At 38.2% G+C, this 11,454-nt stretch overlaps 1 protein-coding gene across 5 annotated transcripts in view; it reads right to left on the bottom strand.

Annotated features, from left to right (window-relative positions):
* Positions 1-1,126: 1,126 nt before the first annotated feature.
* gria4a (glutamate receptor, ionotropic, AMPA 4a) overlaps positions 1,127-11,454 on the bottom strand; it is a 152,977-nt gene continuing 142,649 nt past the window's right edge. Inside the window, exons 16-18 of one of the 5 annotated variants that reach the window (XM_061719249.1) lie at positions 10,918-11,032; positions 9,353-9,490; positions 1,127-5,062 (exon numbers count right to left, since the gene is read on the bottom strand). In XM_061719249.1, the coding sequence (XP_061575233.1) occupies positions 4,898-5,062; positions 9,353-9,490; positions 10,918-11,032 (418 nt within the window). In that variant the 3' untranslated portion in view covers positions 1,127-4,897. Of the gene's footprint in view, positions 5,063-9,242; positions 9,491-10,269; positions 11,033-11,454 lie in introns of those variants that run through there. The other 4 variants (XM_061719251.1, XM_061719248.1, XM_061719250.1 and 1 more) reach the window with 4 other exon arrangements.

The following is an 11,454-nucleotide window of genomic DNA, read 5'->3' as shown; positions in this document are numbered from 1 at the left end:
AAGGACAACATAAATAGAGATTAATTAAAGCTCAGTCACAAACTTCACATTTAGCTTCAAAGAAGGTTTTTGTGTCTGCCGACTAGGACATTCTTGTGTCCTTTTTTTTTTGCTTTCGGGAGGTCACTTTTGTTTTCTCTTATTGGTATCAAAAAGTGGTCCATGCTCATATAAAGCACAATATGAAATTCTAACACTGGAAAAGAAAAAAAAAAAAATTAAGAACAACTAAATTGAAGATTCAGATCCCAGATTAAAAACCCAACTCATGATGTAACATTTGATCATTGAAACAACCCTTCTCACTCCAACTGGTGTTTCCAACTGTCTGAACACGAGCCTTTTTTTTTTTTTAAATGACCGTCTGTTTCTATTTGCATATCCGCAGGATGGCCAATCGATACGGACAGAAATGGGAGCTGAATCAGCAGAGTAATTGAAACAGCTATAGGATGATCAGTGCCTAATTAAATACCAGTGGGAAGAGATGCTTTAGTAATTAGGAAGTACAGAATGAGCTGCAGGGCCCCAAGGTGCTGAACTGACTCCAGATGCTGCACCGCTGCGAAAAACTGAAGAGTAGAACAAGTCAATACCCCAGCAAAGCCTCCCCGACTAAAAGTAAAAAAATAATTAAGTTAAATTAAATTAAAACCAGAACATCTCAGAAATGTACATAGAGCTAGTAATTTTAAAGTAAGTAAACTTGAAGTGTTTTGATGTGAAGAAGTGAAGTGATTAAAAGCTCGGCTAAACTAAAAGGGACAGATTAGAGAGGACTGGAATAATCATTACATCTCCCAGTCGGTTTTTCGAAATAGTCATTTTCTCCTTAATCCTAGATCTTTAATTACTAGAGGGGGAAGCTTAAGAACAAAACATCAATGATCAAAAAATATGGTTCATTCTTTAGTAAAACATCCAAATTTCTGTATGTCTCATTTTTAAATATTACAAAGATTGTTACTGTTTTTCTCATGTGAAGCTGCATGAAAAGTTATGTGTTTCTTCTTCACTTCATAATGTGTGGGTTTCACTCGTGTGCATTCTTTAACGTTGAACTAAATAAAACCAGGCCGGAGGAATCATTGAATAAATAAACACAGACAGACACCACCGTTCAGCATTGATATTTTACTAGAAAAGGAAATGAAATGGCAAGAAAGAGTTTAAGAAAGACAGAAAGAAAGAGTGTCAAAGCCAGGGTCTTGACAGCCCGGAAATCATCTTTTTGCTGTCCACATATGAAGTTTTGTTTGCTGGAGGTGGTAGCAACAGTGAAAAATCAAAGACATACAAATGAATCGTTTGCAGCTTAACTGCCTGGTTCAGTGACAGCAGGGCTGGTATTAACAGATGTATTTGCATTTATGTACCGTATATTTTTATATGGATGTTTTATGCATCAAATGCTGTGATTCTGTTGTTTTTCTTGCCACAGTTCTTCTATCCTGATCCACTGGGCTGAGAGGAAAAGTTTAGATAATGTGTACATTGTTTGTTTCAGCCATATAAAGCTGTTTTATTCAGATATCTTATTATGCGAGTTAAACTATTGTTTTTGAAGATGTTTTCCTTTCTGTTGAGTTTGACAAGAATGTACTCAATGGAGGACAAATACAAGAACCAATCAGATACAAGATTGTTGGAACATCTGCTGGAAATCATGTGGATTTTGCTTGAAATAACTAATTTGTACAGTCGAAGCACACCTTCCTATAGCATTAGCATTCCCCAAAATCCCTGCACAATAATAGGTGGTTCAGTGCAGTGCATCCAATATGAAAAGTTATGAAAAAAACAGCTACAAGAACTTCAGATTGTCACGCGTGTCTCCAGCTGTTGATTCATGTTTTATCTCTTTATCTTACAGTGAATCTAGGCAGAAAATAAAACAAGCTGTCATTTGCCGATGTGTTATGTACAGAGCTTTCTGCTTCACATTTGGAGGGAAAATGAGAGCTGAGGGTCGAGGTGACAAAACAAGAGAAGAGTTGAGTTAAAGGTAAGGTAAGTGATTTCTGGATAACATCATGTCCGTTGCTATTTGAGCAAAACATCAACGACATACGATCCCGCCAGTACTTCCCCAGAAAACATGACCCATCATGAACATTTCTGAAGCAAAACCAGCTGCATGAAGATAGACCTTCCCCCTGTCTCTGATTGGTTGTAGTTTTTCATGGTTTAAGAGGCTTTTTTTTTTTTCAAACAGTGGATTCAAAAGATGGGCAGCTAGTCAAAGTTGATGAGGTATTTACTGAATGTGACAAAACGTGTTCTGAGTTAGAAGTCAAAAAGAATTGCTTACCCTACCTTTAATAAAAGGGGAATGGTGAGGGCTGGGAAGGTGATGCGGGAAGGGCCAAAAACACATTTTGTCATTCTCACAGTGTCTGTATTATGATGTATTCTTATCTATTCAAATATCACCATTGTGCACTATGCACTATGGCAACAATGTGAATCTATTAAAGTATACATTTTGTCCTTAACTTTCCATGATTATCAATGTGACATGAATTTTCCTCTCCCCAGGGCTGGCAGTTATGAGCCACATCAGCAAGAGGTTACTGAACTTGAATCTGTGTTAGGTTTCAGTCTGCTGCTGAATCACATCTGGTGAGAAGACAACAAAATGAACTGAAGTGTTGTGAAAAGCAATACAAATGTTACACTCTAGAAAATGTCACCCCACATTGGTTCCCATCAGTAGAACAATCACCTCAGCGCCGTCCTCTCCGGAGGACTACTTAGTTTTGTCACTGTGTGAGCTGCACTCATAATTTACTGGCATCAACATGTTGAGTCAGAGGCTGCTATAATCCACACATGTGCACACAAACACACGCACGCACGCACGCACGCACGCACGCACGCACGCACGCACGCACGCACGCACGTACACACACACACACACACACTTACAAAAAAAAAGATTCTGGGGATAAAAACATTATCAGACAATGGAAACCAGTGAGTTAGTAACGGTGCTTGAGTGATCACTCGAAGCTGACCCTGTGTATGCAACAATGTTTGTGTGCATTTCCTCTGCGTGTCCGTGTGAGTGTCAGATGGACATTCAGTGTAGAGCAGGTCACACAAAGACTATGGCGTGTTAATATTCTCAAGTTATCAAAAAAACAGCCATTTAACAGAATGTATGCCATGGCCTCTGACAATCAGTGATCAATGTTTTCTATAGCTCTCTATAGATTTATATATATATATGTATATATATATTTATTTATATTTATTTGCATTATATATAATATGTAGATTTATTAAAAAAAGATTTTTACTTAATTACAAGTAGTGGCATTTTCTTATATATTCATTATTGCAATGAATTGTTATCTAAGATGATTAAAAAAAGACAGGTGAGCTTTGTTATGCTACGCAGTTATATTTACATCAGTTCTAAAAAGCAAGCTTTTTGATATGGTATCACTCCCCAGCCACTGGAAAAGTCTGAGGACCTCAAATGAAAACCTAACAGCTCATTACAGTTTTGGGAGAATTGGGAAATTTACCTGCAGGTCTTTATAGTTACGGTAAATGAAGTGCACACAGCACAGAGCAGTACCTCTGAACCTTGCCACAGCCACTGACAAAACAGTCTCTGCAGGCAAGCCTGCAATGAAAGATGAACTTTGATTTGCCTTTTGGGTTGTTGGGTTATACAGAGTTATTATTCTTGATTTTCATCACTCTGGGAGGTCCCAGTGGTGAGGTTGAGAAGCACTTTGAACAATTTAAGATCCAACCGTAGTTTTTCTTTTCTTTTTTTTCTGCTTTTCATTTCTCACTATACAGTATAAACCTTGCCTGAATGACAAAAACTGAAGATCACTTTTTAACTAGCATTTCTACTGCCATGAGAATATATCTGATGAAGTACTTCATTATTAACTACATTTTCTATTTCAAACCACTTTCTGTTCTGTGGCCAAAATCAGCGGCACAGGTTTCCGAGTTATTTCTGTCCTGTACTGGGTGGTAAGCTTGCTAAATTGGAGCAAGAAGTCATTGTATGTGTGATAAGAAAGCATTTTCATTCAGTTTGAAAAGTCCATGACAAAAGTAGCAGGTTTGCACACTCTGAACGTTCAAGCTTACAGTTTTCTGGTCTTCTAAGGGTTTTTAATACCTGGCACTCAGTCTTTGCAGGCTGGTTGAGGTGATAATGAACATTATGATGATGATGATGATGATGATGTTGATGTTGATGTTGATGATGATGATGACGAAAACAATATTTGTAGTCTTAGTAAGGCGTTCTCAGGGTGTGTGTGGAATATTGGCCATAATTGTCGAATAAAGACAGAGCAGGAGTACAGTCGTTGGTAGTGTTGTCTTTTTTCCTTTTTTTTTTCATCATCTGTGGTCTTCATTGTTGTGCCTATCATCATCATGATCACTTCTGCGGTTGTGTTTACAGTTCACAGTTCCATCCACCCATCTTCTACACTGAAATCAGCCTGTCAGGGCTGTGGGGTAGTTGAAACCCATATCAGCTGTCACCGGGTGAGATGTGGAGTACATCTTGGAGAGGTCACCAGTCCATCACACGGAGATCAAAGTCCAGTTTATGTAAATCTGTGCTGGCTTTCATGTGGGCAGGCAAGCGTGACGTCCTTTATTGTTTTGTCCTTTATCCATTATAGTTTTCTTCACCGTTCACTCCACAGCTGCATTTCATTTGTCTCTTGTAAAACGAGTCAGTGGCTGTAGGAAGGTGAAATGTTGCGTATTCAAATGTGTAAAAATGTTTGCGTCTGAATTCTAGTTAGGAGTTTCTGTCATTGTGTGATGGTATTGTTGCATGTTAGTGTGTGTTTCTTTGTCAAAGTCTGCATTTGTGTGTCATTAAGGCACGGCAGGCGTTTTTGGTTTTTCAGGGCAGTCCAGAAGAGACCACTGCAAGGCCGGAGTGTCGGAAGGAGGCGTGGCCAGCATGCACGGCTTTGGGGCAGTCTGGCGTTAAGACGCGGCCATTCTCCCCCACACTTCCTGTGATGGACAGACGGGCCTTGTTCCGCATGGCTTCAGAAAAAGACAGCTGAAGAAGGTGAAGACAGCAGAGCAGACATATTTAAGTTATAAACAATAAAAACCTGTGCAAATCTTTTGAAAATTTGAAACTGCACAACAAATCCTTCATAGAAAGACACCAAACATGTTTATACACAAACATGCATGCACAAAACACTTACACATGCATGTGCCTGTGCACACACTACATAGAAGTATGCTGACAAAAATGGGCCAAATACCAGGGTGCAATCAGACGATGGTTTGGGGAATAAAAGGAATGTTTAGCTTACTGGATTTTACTTACAGTATATCAATCATTTTGTAAGAAAACTAGTGCTGAAGCAATTACAAAGTTGACTTGCTGATTATCAAGTTTATTTAACAAAATATCAGATGATCGCTGGCTGTTTTTCTAATATAAATTTCATGCAACAAGTTTTAGATAATTGGTTTGAGGATTTACATGTTATTCATGTGGTTTTGCATTAAAATCTTGAGATACATGCTGCTTTCTGGCTGTTTGCGGGGAAAAAACAGCACTCTCATTAAATTAGACTGCTTTTAGAAACTGAAAACAACTATATATGCAATTTTGATATTAATTGTTTACATAAAAGTATCATTAGTGGATAAATCATGATTAACAAACAGTTACAATTGTCTCATCACAAAAGCCACATGGGTTCAGTTGAAATGTTTTTCTGTAAACTATCAAATTCACACATCCTTGTGGCCAAACACATGTATTAATTTAGAATTTCAATGATTATGGGTGTGTTTTACAGAGAAGAACAAAACTGTCTAACTGTGAGTGCCAGCTTCCCTTAAAGTGTGTCAAATTACCCAAAACGCTCCCAGATGATTTGTTGCATCGAGTTTCAAGTTTAAGTTCAGGATATAAACCAAAATTTTTTATTTTTAATAAATCATTGAATAGTTTGTAGTTCATTGTTTGGACATATGTACAGATGTACCAATATTACAGCCAGAACCGTGAGAGATATAAAACATTTTTTTGTGTGAATTAAGGATTTTCATTTTCTTTAGCCTCCTCATAAGACAGCGTCCCAGACCAGGAACACTCATCATTTAGTACTTCTTCTTTGATTGTGAGATTTGTTAATCTTTAGGGGATTTCATGATCATTTTAGATGTGGCCACACAGGAATTTACTAACAAAAGTAAGCCACATTTTCTACTTTAGATTTTATTGGCCAGAAGTACCCCACTATCATGGCTCTTTTTGCACCCTGAAGGTTTCTTTTATTCTGGTAAAAACAAAACTGGGTTCTGCGTCTACTCTCTTTGTTGTTAATGTTCAACATTTCCTCAGGAAACCTGTTTCATAAAAAAAAACTAAACTAAAGAAATCGATTGTATTAGGTTGAAAACAGCATACATATATATTTAACATAAATGAATATCATGCATTGTTGTAAGTTAAGGTTTGAATGCTAGAAATAAGCAGAAAAACAAACCAAACACAATAAACCAGACCTAAACATTCAAATCTCTAGAGAGCTACGACACTGTGCAACAATAACATACAGTATTTGTTACCAAAAGCAAAGCAGGCAACAGTCAACAAACATGTACAACGGAGACAAGAGTTGGGCTGTAGACATCTGCATTTAGGGATATCATGCATTTGCAAATTCAGGGTTTCAGTTATCTGACAGATTCAGGTGTGGATTTGAAACGACAGGATTGGGAAGGTGAACACTTTGGAAAGACAAAAGGAGAACGTGAAGGAGTGACTTTTCTTTTAAGGTTCTTGGATTTATAGAGAGGGAGTGACTGACTATACTGCTCAGAGGCGGGTGACACTTCACACAAACCGGCTACTCGCTGATGTTTTATTATGTTGCTGCCATCAGGATGTAAAGCCTCATTTTTTTCTGACAGCCAAAAAGTTTCATTCTTAGGAAGTAAATCATGAAGACATGCAGTCCTGAGAAACTTTAACAATCAGTGGGCGTTGAAGCCTCTCAAAATGAACAAAGGTTTTATCGTATATTGCAGTTTAAGTAGTCTAGAAACGGTAGCAGTACCCATCGTACGTATACCTGTGTATATTTCTAAAACATCTGCCCCTTCAGGTATGGTTATAACAAAGTATTCTATATGCAACATACTGTATAATCCATCATTTGACAACAATATCTGCAATTATCACTATGGTCTATTACTTTTCTTGGTGATTGAACAATGAGATAAAGATTACTGCTTTCTCATTTTTACTAAAGTTAAACAAAACATGTAATTTTTATTCACGTTTTAGAAGACTGAATTGATCCCTTAAACTGCTGTTACCATCAGTGTTATTACTTTCAACTAAATTCCTAAAAGGCTCTCGAAACACTTCATCTTTTGAATATTTTTCTTTTTTAAACTGGAAAATCGAGGAATAGACATTATGCACTGGGAGAGCTGGGGTAAAAAACACTTAAACATCAGGATTGTTATTTTTTAAGTTTGTAAGTTTGACTGGATTTACGTTTCCTTAAATGTTTGCAACAACAATATTTAGTTATTGCCTAGGAGCAGCTGGAAGGCAGTAACACACGGACTGTCAACGTGTATACAGGATGTTTGAGTGAGCTTTGAGATGGTGATCAATAAGAAGTGGCACAAAACTGAGCAGGAACTACAGTATGTTCGACTTCAGTGACAGCAGGCGTCTGACTTGAGTGCAGTCGGGACGCTACAGCTGGATATGACTGATTTAATATGTAGGCACACAACGGACTTTGACAGATATTGAGTTTATTATTATCTTTTTAGGAATCAAGAATCATTTTGAGTTGAATTGTGTAAAGTGGAAAGAATCATAGCCCCTATTATTTATTGTTTTGCATTTAGCTGTCATTATTACTGCATCCTGAACATTGATTCTTCCGGTTATTTCAAGGTGAATAGGATCCTATATTGCCTCTGAATGGTTTGTTACACGGACCAATAAAATAAGGTTCATTGTGTCCTTTCACTTCACTTAATTGGTCTGAGGCATCAATAAACACAAGTTGTGTGTTTTCAACATCACTAAGGAGCCATTCTATGTGAAGTGTTTGCTTCATCAATTAATCCTCTGCATTAATGCTGACTACGGAAGTGGGCTGTTTTGAAGTTGTCGGGGGCTGAAATCAGTCAAAGCTTGTACATTATGCAGCAGGGGTGCACAACTCCAGTTTATGGACGACACAATGAAGGTATGGTATATGAATGATGAACGGACTCAACCATTATCCTCTATAGATGTGAATTGTCAATTCTGAAGTCATAAACTGTCTGTAGCTGATTATTTTAATACCTGGTAGGCCACATGAATGTTGGATTCACTGGCTTATTGTTTTATAATTCTGGTCTTGCTCCTCATCTTTAAATAAAACATACAGTGAGGATATCTTGCACTTTGCTTATTATGAAGTATATACATTTACTTCAAAGGACAAGATCTAATTAGTACTTCAAGTGAGTGCTCTGCAGCAGAAAGTTTGCTCAAGCAGCCTGACTGTGAACTGGCCGTAACAAGCGTGTAACAAACAGTGAAGTTCAAGTGTTTCTGAGTGCCGGTGGGTTTACTGAGAGCTCGAGTTACAAAAAAATGTGACGAAAAGCTGAGCATCCATTAACATCAAAATATGTTTATCATGATTTTCTTCATGAGAAGCATTGTAGGACAAAGTAAAAAGGAAATTCTAACTGGACTTCCCTATTTTTATTTTATCAAAGCGTATATATTTCATGCATATAATACTTGAGTTGTGCATCCCTGCTTAATCATTATGCGGTTTGCAGGTGACTACGATTACAATGCAGGTGCCTAATCAGTTCATTACCCAAGAGCATCACCATCACTGTCATTCTCAGCATCACCACCATTATCATCATCATCATCATAATCATCATCATCTGCAGCCAAAGACGATGGAACCAAATCTGTAGTCTTGGAAATCTAACCCCAGTGAATAAAAAAACAAACCAAATTTAAAGCCAAAACGTCTCAGAAAAGAAAATTGATATATAAACGAAACAAGCACCCAAAAGATAAAAGTATGTTGGTTCCACAATGCTTGACCACATCATCATCACCACATGAAGAACGTGGGGCTGCTGCAACAGCCTTAAAAATACAAATGCTACAGCACCACCACCATGATCAACACCACCGAGACCCCACCTACACGGGAGCCTCTAAGTCCTACCCCTATATCTTGACCCCCTCGGAGCCGTACACGTTGTACCCCTCCCTATAAGTGGCTAGATTCTGGGTGCTGGGGGAGGGGCTGGGGCAGTGGGGGGGGCTAAGGTCCACCTTCATGCGCTTGGCTTCGGCCCGTGACTTGTAGCAGAACTCAACCAGGGCCACCAGCATGGCCAGGCCCAGGCCACCCACAAGGATGTAGAAGACCCCAGCCACATTGGACAGACTTAAAGCCTGGGAAGACTTGTCCTGGAAACGGGGGTGGGGTGAAAGGGGGGAATCGAGGCCAAGTGTTGGCAACGAAAAACAATGGATGTTCAGGTAAGAGATAGGAGAGGAGAAATGGAGGGTAAAGAGATTGAGGGTGCAGTGAATGATGGTGGAAAAGCAAATGGAAAGTGAGGGCAGTTGTGTAGAATGGAAAACCAGGTGGAGGCAGATAATGTGAGGACAATGAATAGTGAAGTGGTCAGAGAGCCAGGGAAACATTGGGAAAAGGAGACAGTAAGGTACAATAAGTTAGACACAGAGAACTGGAGAGACAGAGAAACAAAAATAAACAAATAAAATAAAACTTACTTGATACAATTACAGCTATACCGTTTTATACTAACAAATTATTACTATAAATGGCCAAATGACTAGTTTTTACTTCTACATACCAAACACACTTCTAAAATCTAACTACTGTTAACACTACTGCTATCACAGCTACTACACACATTTACTACACATCTGTGACAATCAGCACTACATAACTAAACATATTGACGGTGAAAATCAGTGTGTGAATCACTTTAAAAAAATGCCAGAGCAGATTTTAATCTGAGCAGTGATGACATTTTGCTCTAATGTAAATCAAATTTAAAGACTCCAGCTCTTGCCTATATTGTATAAATATTCTTTCATTTGCAAAAGAGCTGTGACATTTTTACATTTGATCTTTCATACTCTCTCTCTCTCTCTCTCTCTATATATATATATATATCTTCTATTTCTTTTCTTTTTTCATTCGCATTTTCTCAAATTTTGCATGCAGTTGGCGCTACTACTGTATAATCATTGTACAGTAGCTTTTACCCAAATAATACACTAACTGTGAAAAGTACTTGAGCAAAATTCTTTTCCTTTTTTAAATGGTTTGAAACCGAAAAAGAAACACATTTTGTACTTATAAAGCACAGCATTGTCAAAAACAGTTATGTAAAAAAACAGCTCTGGCCTGATTCAATCTAAAATATGAAAACAAGAGCTAGTGACTAAAATATCTGGCTGTTGCTAAGGCTCCAAACAGAGCTATTCCCATATATTGGAGGTGTTTGACAATTTAACTAAATTAAAATATGTAATTAAAACAAAACTGTGAAAGTGAATTTCTGGTACTAATGTCACTGCAATGAAGATTGAATTTGCTACAGATTGCTACAGAAACTGAACAAGAATTTGCATTTGTTCTTGTACAATAAACCAGAACGTTGCGTAAATGTAGTAAATAGAAACATATAAAATACTACATGACATCACCAAAATGGTGCTCTAAGTGTCTAATGTTTCAGCTTAATTGAGCTAGTGTTTGAAATCCTATTTCTAAGGCAGTAGTTGCAGTAATCTGGAGCGTATTCAGGATGAGAGTTTCAGGCTAGCGTTCTGCGGTTCCGCTGCAGCGTGAGACTGACCTTACTTCCAGAGTCCTTGGGTCCACACTCTCCCTTGTCATACCACCATTTGTTTTTCAGTTTGTCTAAGACGCCTGCTTCGCTCAGTTTCAAAACTGCAAGGTTTACCGGGGTTCTTTGCGTGTAAAAATAACATAAATAACATCATAGGACATGTTATTTTATGTTATTACGGTATTTCACATTAGCATTGAACAGCTCAAGTCACACAGAAACTTTTGCTTACATTAAGTGACCTAGCATGGATCCCACTGAGTACATGTGTGTATGCTCGTTGAGGAGGGGCCGGGGGGGGGAGCGAGGAGCTAAGGCGAGCTACAGACATATGAGTGGGACCCAACTTTGTCACTAATGGTAACACATCCATACTGCCCTGGCTGACTACAAGAAACCAGAGGAGAATACTGTGAAGCCAGGACTATTGGCACCAGAACAGCTCTGCACTTCAACTGGTAGAGGGAGATGTGGCAAGTCAGCTTGAATGAGAAGCTTCTGCATTTAGAAACTCCACAGATTTGAAAACAAAAGAAAGCAGTA

This window comes from Cololabis saira, chromosome 4, assembly GCF_033807715.1.
Source record: "Cololabis saira isolate AMF1-May2022 chromosome 4, fColSai1.1, whole genome shotgun sequence".
NCBI classification, from domain to species: domain Eukaryota; kingdom Metazoa; phylum Chordata; class Actinopteri; order Beloniformes; family Belonidae; genus Cololabis; species Cololabis saira.
The sequence above is the reverse complement of the archived record's forward strand: the minus strand, read 5'-3'. Positions and strand labels throughout refer to the sequence as shown.